Source organism: Sinocyclocheilus anshuiensis, unplaced genomic scaffold (genome assembly GCF_001515605.1).
Source record: "Sinocyclocheilus anshuiensis isolate Anshui unplaced genomic scaffold, SAMN03320099.WGS_v1.1 scaffold354, whole genome shotgun sequence".
Lineage (NCBI taxonomy): Eukaryota > Metazoa > Chordata > Actinopteri > Cypriniformes > Cyprinidae > Sinocyclocheilus > Sinocyclocheilus anshuiensis.
Window position 1 is genome coordinate 1,965,590 of NW_015544195.1, and position 17,792 is coordinate 1,983,381.

General features: G+C 37.7%; 1 protein-coding gene across 4 annotated transcripts in view; it reads right to left on the reverse strand.

The window, feature by feature from the left end:
* The window catches only part of LOC107696709 (adenylate cyclase type 2-like), a 56,772-nt gene that overhangs the window by 3,645 nt on the left and 35,335 nt on the right, over positions 1–17,792 (reverse strand). Inside the window, exons 7-25 of one of the 4 annotated variants that reach the window (XM_016497180.1) lie at positions 14,752–14,863; positions 13,230–13,357; positions 12,936–13,094; positions 12,704–12,836; positions 12,403–12,591; positions 11,705–11,745; positions 11,490–11,549; positions 10,750–10,830; positions 10,563–10,632; positions 10,329–10,426; positions 10,119–10,203; positions 9,207–9,344; positions 8,996–9,091; positions 8,520–8,698; positions 8,055–8,166; positions 7,800–7,958; positions 5,939–6,085; positions 5,232–5,336; positions 2,158–2,272 (exon numbers count right to left, since the gene is read on the reverse strand). In XM_016497180.1, coding sequence (XP_016352666.1) covers positions 2,158–2,272; positions 5,232–5,336; positions 5,939–6,085; positions 7,800–7,958; positions 8,055–8,166; positions 8,520–8,698; positions 8,996–9,091; positions 9,207–9,344; positions 10,119–10,203; positions 10,329–10,426; positions 10,563–10,632; positions 10,750–10,830; positions 11,490–11,549; positions 11,705–11,745; positions 12,403–12,591; positions 12,704–12,836; positions 12,936–13,094; positions 13,230–13,357; positions 14,752–14,863 — 2,207 coding nt within the window. Of the gene's footprint in view, positions 1–2,157; positions 2,273–5,231; positions 5,337–5,938; positions 6,086–7,754; positions 7,959–8,054; positions 8,167–8,519; positions 8,699–8,995; positions 9,092–9,206; positions 9,345–10,118; positions 10,204–10,328; positions 10,427–10,562; positions 10,633–10,749; positions 10,831–11,489; positions 11,550–11,704; positions 11,746–12,402; positions 12,592–12,703; positions 12,837–12,935; positions 13,095–13,229; positions 13,358–14,751; positions 14,864–17,792 lie in introns of all 4 variants that reach the window. The other 3 variants (XM_016497179.1, XM_016497182.1, XM_016497183.1) reach the window with 3 other exon arrangements.

Here is a 17,792-nt window from a genome sequence, read left to right on the forward strand (position 1 = left end):
CTTGAAATTGTGCGCAGCTTACTGGTGTCAGATCTCCGCCTTGTAAACGCCCCCTAATTAATATCATTACCATATAAAAGAGCACACGCCAATATCTGAATTTCTATGCTTGAGAATCACGACCACAAAGAAAAAAAAAAACTTTACTGAGTCTGAAATTGAAGTCCTGCTGGCGGTTGGAGAGGTTCCTGCGGGGACGTGTTTTATTTAATAATGTGTAATTATTCTGTGGACAAACAATGTGTGTGTGGTTATTAGGCTACTAAAAAGGTCAGTTTAATCTCGCAAAAACTCCCATTAATAAAATCTGACTACACTGCACAATTAATCTCTTACACTGCATCTTTATTGTTTATGATGAATTCGGTGCTTGCACGTATATACACCGCTTTTATTATTATTGCAGCTTAGATGTTCAAATACCTGCAGTACTCCGACTTTGCCACAAGGAAAAGTGTGCACACTCTAAGATCAAATCTGTGCGTACGCACATTTTATTTTAAGAGGCCTCAGGGTTCTCCGACCCTGCTCCTAGAGAGCTACCTTACTGCAGAACTAAGGTCCAATCCTGCTTTAACACAACTGTCTGTAATTAAGTAGCCCTGAACACCTTAATTAGCTGGTTCAGGTGTGTTTGATCAGGGTTGAAGCTGAACTCTGCAGTATGGTAGCTCTCCAGGAGCAGACCCTGTTAAAGAGATTTGTTGCATGTTACTACAAAACTCGAAATGGCCGACACCCAAAAAGGCCTACAGGACATAGGAAAATCAGGCATCATTCAATTCAGTATGCCGTTCCAAATCTAACAAAACCAATCGTATGATTTTTGGCCAAACCAGCCATAAGTTATAAGCAAAAAGGTCATTTTTTAAATATCTTTTGACCAGTAGGTAGCACTGTGCCAAAACTTCTCATGTGCCCTCAGGTCATGCTTGTTATAACACATACCAAGTTTGGTCAGACTCTGCTGAAGCGTTGCAAAGTCTCATGTCCATTTTTGCACAAACTTTTGTCAAATTCGTTAACATGCTTTATGAAAACTGTGTGGTATATCAAAAAGCTTTTGATAACCTTTTGCCAGAATGCTCTGAAGATGATTTGAATCTGGTGAAAATTGGACAAACCATCTAGGATGAGTTTGAAAAACTTGATTTTTTGAGAAATTCAAAATTGCTAAAAAATTTTGACCCGTAGAAATGTAAATTTTGGTATGCATTTGAGCCAAGAAATTTTGCTTTTAGACCTAACGTTTCAAAAGTTATTAGCAGAAACATGAGTGCAAATGTGGCCTGTTGATGGCACTAAAGAGTTTAAGTTAGAGTCTCTAAAAAAGTCCTCCATCTGTGTGCCAAATTTCAGAATTTTACCGTATGCAGTTCTATAAGATAAGGTTCATAACAATACATTAATGTGTTTGTAAAATAGCCTACAGCATTTTACTACAAAATTATAAATGGTCCGTGCTCAAAATGGCTGCCATAGGAATATTGTTTGATTCGGTATGCCACTCTGAATCTAACAAAATCAATCTTGTGATTTTTGGTCAAACTGTAGCAGGTGGAGGCGCTGTGCCAAAACTACTCATGTGCCCTCAGGTCATACTTGGTATAACATGTACCAAGTTTGGTCAGAATCCGCTAAAGCATTGCAAAGCTATAGTCTCATGTCCATTTTTGCATGAATTTCGTCAAATTTGTTAACGCACTTTACAAGAACAGATTGGTCTATTGGAAATATTTTGATAACTTTTTGCCAGCATTGTCTGAAGATGATCACACTGTCTAGAATGAGAATGAAAACTAGATTTTTCAGAAAATTGCGAAAAATCTTAAGTTGTAGAAATTTAAGTTTAAGTATGTATTCAACTCTTTGCATAATCTTTCAAAATTTGCTGTGGTTAATACTGAGACTGTCTTCTATCTGTGTGGTGAATTTCATAACTTTCCCGCAAACGGTTCTATGGGCTGCCATAGACTTCCAGAGCGGAAAAGGAGGAGGAGAAGAAGATGAAGAAGACAATGAAAAAGAAGAAGAAGACCACTAACGGATACAATATGTGCCTAAGCACCTTTGATGCTTGGCTCCTAATTCAGACTCCAAGCAATAACTGAGTAATTAACAACAGAGTAGAATTGAGGTTTCTGTAATCAGACTTACCAACACGAAGCCTAAACGTGTTGAAGGAGTGTCTGTTGATGCCGTCCAGCTTGCCGATCAGAGCGATGGCGAATTCCACCATGTTTCCTATCTGAGCATTCTGCCTCTCACGGTCCTGAGGGCACACGCAACAAAGCTCAGTCAACCAGAGATACGTAAATTATGTAGCTTGAAGGACACTTTTGAAAAATGCTGGGTGACCAGCAAGGTTATTTTCGTAAACGAAAACTAAAACTAAGACTAAAACGATTGATGAAAAAACAATTGCGTAAACCAAAATAAAATAAAAACGTCAAAATAATTGAAAAACTAAAACTAAACTAAACTAACAACAGTTATTGAAAAACTAACTTAAATAAAATAATAATAATCATTACGTTCTCACCCCATGGCGGAAAAATATACGAGCTGTGTGGAGGTTTAGGGAAATAGCCTACCTGTAATGGCGCATCACGCACATAGACTTGTGCTGGTATTCGGTAATGCGATATATCACGGTAATGAATATGCACGATATTGTTATCGTGGGCACTTCTAAATACCGTGAATAATTATATATTACAAATTATTCAGAATTTTGAATGCATTTTAAGAATACATTTCCCATCAACTGGTCAAAATGCACAACACCGCTGTATGCTGCGTGAAAGACGCGTGCGCGCTCTGATGTAAATAAGCATGGACGAGAAGCACATGGCGGAACATGTGAGAGACGCTCTGGATGAAAGCGCACATTCACTCTCTGACAGCAGATGGCGCTAAACTGCAGAAATAATAATAATAATAATAATAATAATTCATTTTACAAAACTCGAAATGGCCGACACCCAAAAAGGCCTATAGGACATAGGAAAATCAGGCATCATTCAATTCAGTATGCCGTTCCAAATCTAACAAAACCAATCGCATGATTTTTGGCCAAACCAGCCATAAGTTATAAGCAAAAAGGTCATTTTTTAAATATCTTTTGACCAGTAGGTAGCACTGTGCCAAAACTTCTCATGTGCCCTCAGGTCATGCTTGTTATAACACATACCAAGTTTGGTCAGACTCTGCTGAAGCGTTGCAAAGTCTCATGTCCATTTTTGCACAAACTTTTGTCAAATTCGTTAACATGCTTTATGAAAACTGTGTGGTATATCAAAAAGCTTTTGATAACCTTTTGCCAGAATGCTCTGAAGATGATTTGAATCTGGTGAAAATTGGACAAACCATCTAGGATGAGTTTGAAAAACTTGATTTTTTGAGAAATTCAAAATTGCTAGAAAACTAAAACTAAGACTAAAACGATTGATGAAAAAACAATTGCGTAAACCAAAATAAAATAAAAACGTCAAAATAATTGAAAAACTAAAACGAAACTAAACTAACAACAGTTATTGAAAAACTAACTTAAATAAAATAATAATAATCATTACGTTCTCACCCCATGGCGGAAAAATATACGAGCTGTGTGGAGGTTTAGGGAAATAGCCTACCTGTAATGGTGCATCACGCACATGGGGTTATCTGACAGAGAGACGCAAAGCAGTTTAAAGCAGAGTCCTGCACAGGTCCTGTTTGGTAAACCCACAGACACAGTACTTAACAGAACACCCGACCCGTTATCCGACAGCAGCACTAATTTAATTAAAATATTAATGAAACTAATAAAAACTAAACTGAATTTTATAGCATAAACAATAACGATATTAAAATAAAACGAATTTAAAAATTCTAAACTATAATAACCTTGGTGACCAGGGGTCAGAGAATAAAATGAACTGCATTGAAGAAAGGAACATCTCTTTCAATTGGTTCTTAAATGTGCAGCCTCCTATTTTTATCACTTCATTCATCAAGTGCACAAGTCACAAGTGCTGGTCAGTCTTGAAAAGGCTTTCATAACAATACAGTCAAGGTGAATTCAAATCTTAAAGCACAGAAATTAAAATTCATAAATTCTTTCAGCATGTTAACTTCTCAGCTATGTTCGCTTCACATGCTCTTATGTAAATCATATTCAAGAAAAGAAATTCACTATAATTTCTGTTAAGTCAAGGAAATGGCATTGTAATTACATGCAGCGGTGTAGACTTAGAGTGAAATAAGAAGAAATTCATCAGTCTCAATTCATAAGTATCAAGCTTTTGAAATTCGCAGTCATTTAAGATTTTTGCTACTTAATGAAACACATTTTGAGGTTTAAATATGCTGCAAATGGCCTGTTGCTATGCACCAGTCATAACAGCAATCCTGATGCTATACATTTATTAATATAGAACTAACAATGTATCTTTTATTGTTTTTTAGAATTAATAAGTAACCATTCTAATCAACCACTTAACTGTAATTTACAGATATGTTTAACACCCTGCCTACACTCACAGAAAGAGGTGTGTTTAAATGTAATAGAAGTAGATCTTTTCTTCCATATTGTGATTACTAGGGAAAAAAATGTAGGGCAGGGATTAGGTTCTATCCATCGGTTGTAAATTATGATGGAGGCAGATCTGAATGTGAGCTTGCAGTCGTCTGTAAGAAAGGGGCAGAATTTAATCTGACTAAATGATTGGATATTTCCAGCACGCATAGATGAATGTTTACAATAAGATCAATAACATGCATTTAAATAATAGATGTGAACTTTCCTTTGAAACATTACATTTAATGTGTGGATTGATCAATTTATGTATTTTATTCACAAAAGTTTTTGCCGTTCATTAAGTTAAACTTCTGTTTTAGTCATTCTTGAGCAAAGCCTCAGGATAAGCAAATACTGTCACTGATTGGTGTACAGTGACAGACGGCAGGCATACTCAAACTGCCTGCTTTCCATTTAGCAGCAAAAATGTGAGATAATAGCTACCAAAGCTTACAATTTAACACAAAATGAACTGGTTTCTAAACCTACAGTTACCATGAGCATTCTCCTTCACTTTTTCTTGAATATGAAATACCTGAGAGGTGAAGACAGTTGAGAAATTAACGCAGTGTAATCGTTTATGAATTTTAAGAATGCGTTCATGGAGATTTATGTGTTTCAATTCCCTTTGCTTTGGATGTTTACATAGTGGTATGTGGTAGTGCAGTACCTGGCTGCTCTGTTCTGGAGGTCCACTCAGTCCTGCAGCAGCCATGTACGTGCTGCCGATGGTTTTAATCTTCTCCACACCACTGAACTTGGGCTTAGACAGCAACTGCAGGTAAGGAGAGGAGGGAAGGGCCAAGTGGATATCAGTGTTTCAGAGCAGTAGAAATCCATGCCATGCTGTTATCTTCTTACATTAAATGACAGAGATAGAATGAGAGAATAATAAGAACTGAAAGAAAAAGAGGGAAAGCAGCCATACCACACTGAATCTCAGTACTAGCGATATGTGAAGCCTGTATTTAGATCCCTCTGGGTGAAGCAAGTTGCTGCCAGAACTGTTGGCCTAAACATTTTTGTGGTCAGTCAGCCCAGGGCTTTGTTGTGGTGGTGATCACCAAACAAGTCCTGGCCCTTTTCCTGCTGAATCCTCAGTCCAAAATCAGCTCACACAAAGAAGCAGTTGAAGTGATATGAGTGTACATTTACACAACGGCTGCCTCATTTCATTAAACTACCCCAGTGATAGCCACGGTGACGCCCTTAGAGTTAAAAGCATTTTGGACATTGGCAGAGCTCTATTCATATGCAATGATGCATCCATTCATTCAGGGAATGACAGGAGAATAAAGACAGTGGAATAAGGAGATCAGAGAAAAAGCAGCACAAATGCATATAACTTGGAGACATGAGACATGACATCACTCTGACCTCATCAAAGTCAGCGATGATCTCATTGAGGAGCCTCAAACACTCCAGTCCTTCTTTATTTATGTCACACTCAGTGTAGAACTCTTTGAAGTCTGGCACCGAGGCAAACATCACACATACGCAGTCATATGACTTATAGTACAGGTCCTGGAGAAGAGGATCAGAGAGACACATGCAGCAAGAGCTCAGTACTTCTGTGTCGCAATAATTCACATGATACAACAGAAACAACAAAAAATGTTTTATGACAGGACATTCACAGACTATGTGAATATATGTGTACAGGTATGAGGTACGATTGATACATGACATAGGTGTTTTGAGTAACAGGACGAAAACTGTCACTAAATGGACTCAGAGATCAGAGAGGCACAAGACTGAATGTACCGAGACACCTGATGAGTTGTTTCACAAACAAAAAATCTGCATATTAGACAGTAAGGAAACAAAATAAAAATTCTATACATATTGGGCTATTGTTTAAAGGGTCAGTAATATTTTTTTAAGAAATTAATAGAAAGACATTAAATTCATCAAAGATGACTGTAAAGACTTACATTGTTACAAAAAAAATACTATCGCTAAAAATAAATGATTTTTTTTATATATTCGCATATTTATAAACGAATCCTGAAAAAAAAAACTGTTTTCAATATTGATAATAATCATAAATGTTTTTGGGCACCAAATCTGCATATTAGAATGATTATTGAAGGCTCATGTGACACTGTAGACTTCTTTCAGAAAAAAAAAATCGTACCGATCCGCAAATGGAACCAGTAGTGTGTTAAATTAACATAAAATGATCTATAGAGAGTGAGAAAAAGAAAATAAGATAAAAACCATTGCACTTCTAGATAATTGTAATACTATAATAACATTTCTTGAAAAATGCAGATCAGGAAGGAACAAAAATCTTTGTCAATAAAAACTCACAAATCGCAATAATTACTTCAGGCCTATTTTCTAACCTAAAGTTTTGAATCTTTCTTTATTATGGTATGGTTCAGTATGGACTGTGGTAGAAAATGGTTGAGAGGGTTACTATAAAATACAGTGTGGGATGTCTGGTATTCTCAGTATAGTGTACATTGTGATCTTACAGTATGATATTGGAATGGCATTGCATGATATTATCTTGTTTGGTATATGGCAGTGTTTCCCAACCTTTTTTATCTAATGCACTGCCACAGCCCAATCTGTAAGACTCTCACAAACATTAATCTTACACACATTATATGTGACCCTGGACCACGAAAGCAGTCTTAAGTCGCTTGGGTATATTTGTATCAATAGCCAAAAAACATTGTATGGGTCAAAATGATCGATTTTTCTTTTATGCCAAAAATCATTAGGATATTAAGTAAAGATCATGTTCCATGAAGATATTTTGTAAATTTCCTACTGTAAATATATCAAAACTTAATTTTTGATTAGTAATATGCATTGCTAAGAACTTAATTTGGACATCTTTAAAGTTGATTTTCTCAGTATTTAGATTTTTTTTGCACCCTCAGATTCCAGATTTTCAAATAGTTGTATCTCGGCCAAATATTGTCCTATCCTAACATCCTATCCTAATATCCCTATTGTCCTGTCCTATCCTATCCTACTAATTTTAAAGAATTAACATTTGTTTCTGTTTTAAATATTCAACAAAGAAAAAATCAAAATCTTTCCAAGTGCCCTCTGGAACCGGCTTAGGTACCCCTGGTTGGGAATCACTGGTATATGTCTGGTCTTGTATGGAAGGCATGAGTTGTGACATGAGACGTGATATACAGGCTCATCCCACCCATTTGAAGCCGGTTCCTACCTTGTATTTCCGGTTTAGTAAAGAGATAGTGGACAGCAGCCCCACCTCATTCTTTTTGTTCTCGCCCACGAAGAGAGTGGCCACGTGTGCTGGGAGAACATTCTCCAAAAGGAGACGGTTCAGGTTTTCGCACAGCTCGACTTCTTCCTTATCGGCCAGGTTCTTGTTCTTCAACAGGAAGTGCTGACGACAGCAGTACTCATTCTGAGAGGAAGAGAGAGAGGACAGAGCAAAGATGGGCATAATTCTCTGTCCTGACAGTATGTGGCACTGTATGTGTGTGTAGTATGAGGTGTGTACCTGGCAGGATATGAGCAGCATGGTAAAGAGGAAGAGTGTGATGTAGATGCAGCTCATGAGCTGTGGGTGCTTCATAAGTCCTGCTTTGCACAGCATCAAACTGTCCTCCACACTACAACAGACAAACGCTGGGCATGATTATACTAGAGATGCACCAATATTACAGTTCTGGCTAATACTGATCATTATTTTCATGTTAGGGCCAATAAATTGCCAGTATTCAAATTATATTTAGTCTAAATAAATGTAAAATAACACACTAAAAATAAATTGTTTTAAAAGTCCAATATGAAAATATTAAATTTTCTAAAGATTACCTTTAAGAGTGTTATTCAAACGTTAATAGATTAACTTTAAGTAAGTGTTAAATGATGGCAAAGATAATCTAAATAAACATCTACAATTAAATATGCAATAATAAAAATTATATGACAATCAACTGCATGTGAGTTTATGAGAGTGTACCAGCTGTGGTTCCTGTATAGCAGGCAGCTGTAGCTGCTGAAGAGATTTTCCTGAGAGTAGAAGATGATGATGTAGGAAATGGTAGAGACGATGAAGAGGAAGGCCACCTTCAGCTCCAAACTCACCCTCAAGAACACGCCACAGGCAATCAATGCCAATATACAATTATATACAGAATACTGGAAAGACAAAATCATACAGAAACCAAATGAGTCATTTTTGTACCGTTTTTCCCCAACAAGACAAGTTATAATACTCTTACAATCTCAAATCAGGGATATGACACATCCTCATTTACACAGATGAGAAATAAATACAGTAAATAATGTAATAAATAATGCAAATAATTTGTTAGGGTTATGATGTGGATTTATAGTATTCATAATTAGCTATATATATATAAAAATAACAGAAGTATGTCTCCATGTAGCTATCCAATTAAGCGCAAGTGTGTAATTTATGTGCTTGCTACTCACGGGCAAATATGGAAGGTCATATACAATAGGTGGATCAGGAATGCTGCTGTTATTTTGTAGCAGAGTGTGGCATAAATTCTCCGGGGTTTTAAAATACTGTGGAGTGAAAGAAAGTTTGATGGGCAAAGATGTAATGAGGCCAACCTACTTTTGTCGTGCTTCCACAAAAACATATATCAACAATATTGTCTAAGCATTAAAAAAGCTTTACAAAGTTGAACATGGCGATGATGACTATGACTGCGGTGGCCACGGTTGCCAATGGGAGGCGCAGAAAAGGTCTCTTAACCACTGCTTCTGAAAGAGCCGAGAGCCACGTACATGATTTTAACTTCTCTGGAAACATCCTCTGAAAAATAGAGAAAGAAAAAAAAACAGCTGTTAAAAAAAGACAGAGCTGGATTCGATCCGAGCAAAAGCTTAAAGTTACGGAAGCCAGAATGTGTTGGAAAAAGCAACAGTGTATTTGAATGGGGCAGAGAGGACACTGGGAGGGACACTGTGTGCATGTCACAGTACAGTGGTGTGAAAAAGTGTTGGCCCCCTTCCTGATTTCTTATTTTTTTGCATGTTTGTCACACTTTAATGTCAAACGCTTGATTGCAGTTGTTGCTGCTAAGGGTGGCCCAACCAATTAGGTTTAGGTCAAACACTTTTTCACACAGGGCCATGTAGTTTTGGATTTTGTTTTCCCTGAATAATAAAAACCTTCATTTAAAAACTGCATCTTGTGTTATCTTTTACTAATATTTAAATTTGTTTGATGATCTGAAACATTAAAGTGTGACAAACATGCAAAAAAATAAGAAATCAGGAAGGGGGCCAACGCTTTTTCACACCACTGTATGTATATGTATTTATGTTTGTGACACTGTAACAAATGTCAGTCTGTTTTTAGTTATTACACATTCCATTATAAGTCAGTGCCAACAATGGACACAGCATATGACATTCTCCACATTACAGCACTGTACACAGCAACACAGAGGCTCTATATGCTTACACATCTATAAAACCACAGGGGGGTGGACCTTTATTGTGTTAGGCACACAAAAATACCCCAGAACCCATTAGACCAACTGAATGTCTGTGCTAAGGCAAAGGAAGGCAGTGGTGGTCTAACCTGTATATGACCTGCAAAACAGATGCACAGAGTCAAAAGCAGAACACACGCCAACACCGCAAACACCAGTCCCAGCTTTTTACGCCTGTGAGAGAGGGAGACAAAGAAAGAGTCATACACTCTCAGGGTAAATGGTTGTAACATATGAAGACACGTTCAGTATTAAATCAAGTCTGCCTATGATGTTCGGCTTTTATTCATGACACTTACTGCTTGGTAACAAGCATCTGGATGATGAAGATGCATAAAAAGATGAAGGTGGCACAACCAATGTAGTATTTAAAACTTGGCATCTCTATAGTCCTGTACTGAGAGAATCACATACACATGCTATTTATTTCTTTATTTTTTTAACATGTGAACAACACAGTGTATGAAACAACAAAAATCCCACAGTCAAAAAAAATTGAGACATTCAAGTTAAGCCCACAGTAAAATACCTACCTGCTTTTCCAGGTCTCTTTTAGTAAACCACAGTGTGAGGCCAGAGATCTCTTCAGACTTCACCCACTGCCTGCACACACATAGACACACACAAAAACTCTCTTCAATCGTTTCATGCATACTAAATGTGCAACTTTAACCAAGTTTGACTTAATTCCAATGATTTAGCATGCTTGTTAAGACTGACTTGCTAGAGCTCAAATCATTGATGGTGGTGGTCATCTTGTCATGAAGTTCTTCATCAAATTTAGTCTTCTGTGATTTATTCCTACAGAGACAGCAGACACAGATCATAGACACAGAAACATGCTTTGTACCAATGAAGTAACACACACACACACACACACACACACGCACACAATGCACGTCTATATATGAGCACTGTGGGATAGGAAAGATGTTCATAGCTGCTGTCATGCTGTTATTGAGTTATATTTGACTGCAGCCAGTACAGGGGAAGCTTGGGTGAATATGTGTGAAGTTTGTAGTTATAAATGACTAATTTTGTAGTTAATGCTTTGTGTAGTTAAGGGATATAAATAAACCATAAGAGAGAAAAGTTCTAATTTAGTTTTGTTGAGAATTGAGAATGTGTGTGTATTTGGATCGTGGCAGGCAGGATGCCGTGTGTTAGTTTAAACCCCTGAAAGAGATTGCGAGAGTCCCCTTGCAATGTGCCTCAACATGGCTCAGGAAGGAAAATGCAGTTTCCTTTCTCTCTCTCTCTCTTTGCAAGCAGAAACACATACGCTTGTCTAAGCCAAAAGTACACTGTAATCTGGAAACACACCACAGGTGTACTGCGGGAGTGCAGCTATGGTCATGCTAACCGTATGACCAGTTAGCAGTGTCTCACTAAGCATTTGCATGGTTAGTGTGGAAACTACGGGCCCCATAGAGCTGGCTGCACAGTATGGCTCCACTCACTTATATGTGCTCAAGGGAGGAGCAGGTAAAGAGAAGGGCTCCTCAAGAGACTCATCAAAGCTGTCAGAGAGCAACAGTGAGAAAGACAACTTCAGCATCGCTGCTTTAGTCAGCAAGATAAAAACCAGAGGCCATACACCTTGTTTTTTTTGTTTAGTTTTTTTCCATTGAGACACACACAAAACAGACAGATTGATGATACAAACACAATTCACCTTTCAGTAATTTTGGTCGGAGCTGATCTAAGAGGGATGTCCTAAAGACAGAGACAAACATGAGCATCGTGCATAGAGTTGCTTTCATCATCAAAACATGTTCTGCATACAAAGATCATTTTATTGATGAGATCATTCAAGGCATATGAATAGTCCAAATAATTGTCTTCTGATAACATTTGACAGATCTGTGTGAAGAACAGAACAAATAGACTAAATAAAACTGGCATTTCGAACTGTTCAATCCATCACACAAAAGTGTGATGGATTGAGTATTGAATAGAATATTGCAAACAAACCAAATGGACTGCTTTCATGCTTTTGGTCCTTTTATGAAGCTTGACAGTCATGGTCACAATAAAAAAAATAGTATATACTGTATATATAAATATTTTTTATGAAAACATTTTGGTTTTGGATGATTATTCAAAATTTCAATGTTTAGTTGTTCACACGGTCTATCACAAAGTCTGATCTGCATTGTTCGCAATTATTGTATGGTTTCAGAAACCCTTTTTTACTATCATTTGCCTAATTAGCCAATAAAAGGAGCTTTGTATGTCAGACAGTTCAATAAATTTGACAGACAAAACGGCAGATGACGAGGCTTTTTAGCACAGCAATTTTATTGACTATTTGGGCTGTCTCTCATTTATCTGTCATGAGGTCAGTTCTCATTTTTGAGTGTTTACTCTGACCTTGCAGCGACCCTTTCCATTGACCATAGCATCTGTGCTGAATTCCTCTCGGCTCTGCAGATGGGCAAAAGGTTTGACAGCCCCCCACGACTCCAGGAAGCGTGTCATACGCACAGATGCTCGCATCTTCAAACCATCACTCACACGATGCTTGGTGACATTGGGAGCCATCAGTGATGAGTCTTTTGACTAAACACAAATATAAACAACACATCAACATGATCAGATTCACATACAGTTACATATATATACACTGTATGTGGCAGGCACACACTGCTAATGGATGATTAAAATTTTCTACCCGCGGGTCAATAACCAGGTACGTCTTGACGTTAAGCTCTTTAAGGTAGGGGTCTCTCAGGTGACCATTCCCCTCCTCCACCTCATACACTTTGTTCAAGTGCTTCAGAGTCGCCTCTGTGATGTGAACTCGCCTAATGGAGAAAACATAAATGCAGCATCTCAACATACAAACAGTATTCTGTATGAAACTTAAGCACTTCTTGTTTGATAAGCAATTGTATTGTTCATACCCTGGTAATCCACCTGACTCCATATGATTGGCTAAGGTGACATCATGTGACCACACATCAAACTGCCATTTCCGTAGGCCAATCACACCACAGAGGACGTTTCCAGAGTGCACACCTACTCGCATGTTTATATCCACACCTGTCGCCTCACGCACCTGCCTGCAAGTGATGATTAGAAAAATATTCAGCCTGTCATCTGCCACATATCTTGGCCAGTGCTAGAAAAAAAACACTATAAGGAGAAATGCTGTGCTAATAACGATTTACATGTTTTAGAAACATATATAGACTTACTTGATGGCTTCGCACATGTCCAGGCCCATTTTAACACAGTTTTTGGCATGATTTGGCAGGGAAACGGGGAGGCCAGACACACAGTAGTAACAGTCACCAAGAATTTTTATCCGCATACACTCATTCTCCTACAGAGGAACACACACAAGTACACACTAGTCATCTTCAAAAGACACCTAATATGTACAATTCAGAGCACAAGTATCTAATTTACAAAATCATCAATTACATTTTTGTTTAAGAACCAAACTGACTGATGATAAGATTGAATTATAACAAATTGAATTATATTATATAATAATCATTTAATCACACACAGTGCCATTCAAAAGTTTGGATAAATAATTTCATTCAGCAAGGATGCATTACATTCGTGTGTAGAAAGTGAAGACAATTCTAATGTTACAAAAGATTTCAAATAAATGCTGTTATTTTAGAAGATCTGTTCATCAAGGAATCATGAAAACATAATAAGCAGCACAACTCTTTTCATCATTGATAAAAATCTGAAATGTTTCTTGAGCACCAAATCAGCATACTAGAATGATTTCTGAAGGATCATCGAAGACACTGAAGACTGGAGTAATGGCTGCTGAAAATTCAGCTTTGCCATCACAGGAATAAATACAAATTTTAAAACATATTAAAACAGTTATTTTAAATTGTAATATTATTTCACAATACTTATATTTTTATTTTATTCTTGATCAAATAGATGTTGAGCATAAGGGCTTAATTACACTGGTGTTCAAATGTTTGGGATCAGTAGGATGTTTTTTAAAGAAGTCTCTTCTGCTAATCAAGGCTGCATTTATTTGATCAAAAATACAGAAAAAAACAGTAATATTGTGAAATATTTTTACAATTTAAAATAATGATTTTCTATTTTAATTTCACTTTTAAATGCAATTTAATTCTGTGATGCAAAGCTGACTCTTCAGCAGCAATTACTCCAGTCTTCAGTGTCACATGGTCCTTCAGAGATCATTCTAATATGCTGATTTATTATCAGTGTTGGAAACAGTTGTGCTGCTTAATATTTTTGATCACTTTCATTTGATCACTTTTCATCAATTTAACACATCCTTGCTGAATAAAAGTATTAATTTCTTTCAAAAAAAATAAAAATAAAATGTACTAAACCCAAACTTCTGAATGGTAGTGTATAAAGATTTCTATTTTAAATAAATGCTGTTCTTTTTAACATTTATTCAAAAAAGAATACTGAAAAAAGTATTACAGGTTACAAAAAATATTAAGCAGCACAACTGTTTCCGTTTCCGATAATACATCAGCATATTAGAACTGACACTAAAGACTGGAGTAATGACTGATGAAAATTCAGTTTTGCATCACAGAAATAAATTATATTTTAAAGTATATGTCTTTTCTGTATTTCTAATCAAATAAATGCCGCCTTGATTAGCATAAGAAACTTCTTTAAAAAACTAACTGATCCCAAACTTTTGAATGCCAGTGTATATTGTATTATATACATTCATTCATATATAATTATACTTACTTTTGCAATCTGGTCAAATTTCCCAAAAAGTTCATTCAGCATAATCACAAGCTCCTTTGGAGAACAGTCACTGGCCAAACGTGTGAAACCCACGATGTCAGCATATAGGATGCTAGCAGAAAGCAGACAAAAAGAGACGCTGTTATGTGTTTTTGTAGGAAATTTTAGAAGTGAAACAAAGGGGAAAAACATGCTTGCTAGTAGTGTTGGGCGGTATGACCAAAAATGTATATCACGGTATTTTTCAAAATTATACCGGTTTCACGGTATATGACGGTATATATTTTTCCATGCATCATAGTGATGGGAAGTTCGGCTCTTTTCAAAGATTCGGCTCATTTGGCTCGGCTCCCTAATGGCTCTTTATTTAGTATCACTCTGAGCCTTCTATTTGAGCCCAATTTAGCAATTGTGAATGGTTTGTGTGTTGGTAAGCAATTTTTTATTCAGTGTTTTCATAAAAGCCTTATTTTTATGCTTTTTTTTCATTACCAAAAAAAATACACAGATACTATTATTTAACATTTTAATAAAACTTTAATAATAACACTTTAGTCTTTAGGGCAGGTTGGCATTCAGAAATATCAGATGCCTCAGCTTGGATGTGCTGATGCGATTTCTCCTCTCTGTGATTATTTGTGCTGTTTTTGAGAAGACTCTCTGTGAGGGGACCGATGTTGCAACAAATTGCAGTGTCTTCCTACCTTAACCAACGCGCTTGCATTTAAATCCGGCTCCCCGTCCCTCTCTGTCGCTCTGTGTACCTGGCCTGTACCACTACACTCGCTATCTTCGGAGCGTGTGTCCCTTCTTCTTTCACATAATGGTATGATCCTAGTCTGTCCTCCCATGTGATTAGCCGCTTGTGTATTTTTTTATTTATTTTTTTTGTAACGAAAAAATTCATAAAAATAAGGCTTTTATGAAAACACTAAATAAAAAAGTGCTTACCAACACACAAACCATTCACAATTGCTAAAGTGGTGTAAAATAGAAGGCTCCGGTTGAAGATTCGGCTCTCCCCGACGGGAGTCGGCTCTTCTCGTTCGCTACAACGAATCGGCTCTTAGAACGACACATCACTAATGCATGACCGGGTGTTAACCACATTTTCTACTGATTGAGAGAGGAAATAGAGATTGACTTAGAATGCCCTATTTTACTGTCATGATGAGTGAATATTGTAGAAAATTTCCACACTAAATAGTGACTAAAGACCCATTAATACATGTTAACCAGGAGTCACTCTAATTTATAATCGCGTCTGATAAAATCAACATGCATCTACACTAAAGAGCGGCTATGCGGTTGTTTTGGCTATATTACTTTTTTGTCTCATGCAGCGCACTGCCTGCGTCCGAGTAACAAACAAAAGAAAAGATGATATTGACAGACGAACTATGCTCATATTTATAATTCCAAACAGACAGTAAGCGACAGGTGCTTGGAAACACTGTTTTGTACTCATTTACTAACAAGTCTGCTGTGGTACGGCCAACTGAATGCACTGCTTCTCTGCCGCTCACTGCTCAGAACAGACGCCGAGAGAGGTGACGCTTCTTCGTTAAAGTCAGACCTCGCGTTCGTGGGACAGCACTGGCGAAATCTTCCAACTGAACCATAGCTGAGGTTTATCCAAAAAAGTCGCTATGTTTGTCAGTATGAATATTCTATGGAAAAAAAGCCGCTAAAAGGGTCTGAACGTTGCTAAATCTAGTGCTAAAGTCGCGCTGTGTGAGACGCGGGAGCTGATGGCAGGGTAGGGCTGTCGCGATTATGAAATTTGGCTGACGATTAATTGTCTAAAAATAGTCACGGTTATTGCGATTAATTGTCTGTTTTAGGGCTTTGACGATTATGCCGATTATCACGGTTAATTGTCTGTTTTTGTGGCTTTCATTATATAATTGATTAATTTAAGGGTTCAGTAAATAATTATAATGTTATCTTTTAATCTTTTTGAGTTATTATTTTGCAGTGTAAAATTACATAGAGTATTCCAAATTCTAAGAATCGGCCATGTTTTGTACTCATTTATTGACGAGTCAGCTGTGGTACGGCCAACTGAATGCACTGCTTCTCTGCCGCTCACTGCACAGAACAGACGCCGAGAGAGGTGACACTTCTCCGGGAAAGTCAGACCTCGTGTTCGCGGGACAGCACTGGCGAAATCTTCCAACTGAACCATAGCTGAGGTTTATCCAAAAAAGTCGCTAGGTTTGTCAGTATGTATATTCTATGGAAAAAAAGCTGCTAAAAGGGTCTGAAAGTTGCTAAATCTAGTACTAAAGTCGCGCTCGTGTGTGTGAGACGCGGGAGCTGATGGCAGGGGGTGGTGGATATTTGTGGTGGTCAATGTGGATATTGTGGATGAGTTCTTCTGTGTCATCACGTTCTACTAGTTCTACAGCTTCAGTTTCGGAGCTTTCACGCTTAGTAAAGCATACAGCGGTGTCATTGCCACAGTGCAACAGTGAAAAGGGACCCCTCTCAAACAGTGTTCCGAGCGTTGTTTAAACGACATACACCGTATGGCGGTATTTTAAAAATTCATATCATAAGAAAAATAAACACCGGTATTCGGTATGAACCGGTATACCGCCCAGCACTACTTGCTAGTTTGAATCTCAGGTCAGGTCAAATAGGAAGTGGAGACATTTAGGAGTTGACAGGGGTGCCGTAATGGGTGGGGGGGAGGTTAGGCCGATTTTAGGGGCCCGATGATGGAGGGAGGGCCCCTAAGGGGGAAACGCGATTTCTACCGAGTGGAACACCATCGCGATTTCTACCAAGGGGGATCCCCCCGGAATGCGATTTACCAACCGAGGGGAACGCGATCGTAATTTCTACCGAGGGGGGCCGAGTGAATATGCTGTCCAGGGGGCCCAGAAACCACAGCGGCGCCTATGGGAGTTGATATGACTTTGCTGAGTCGTTCTTAATGAAGAGAACAGCAGCAGCTCAGTGTCAGCTGTCTGAACGCCCAGGAAAGAATAAAAACTTCATAAACACGGCTCATGGAGGTTAACCTTTAAGACCCA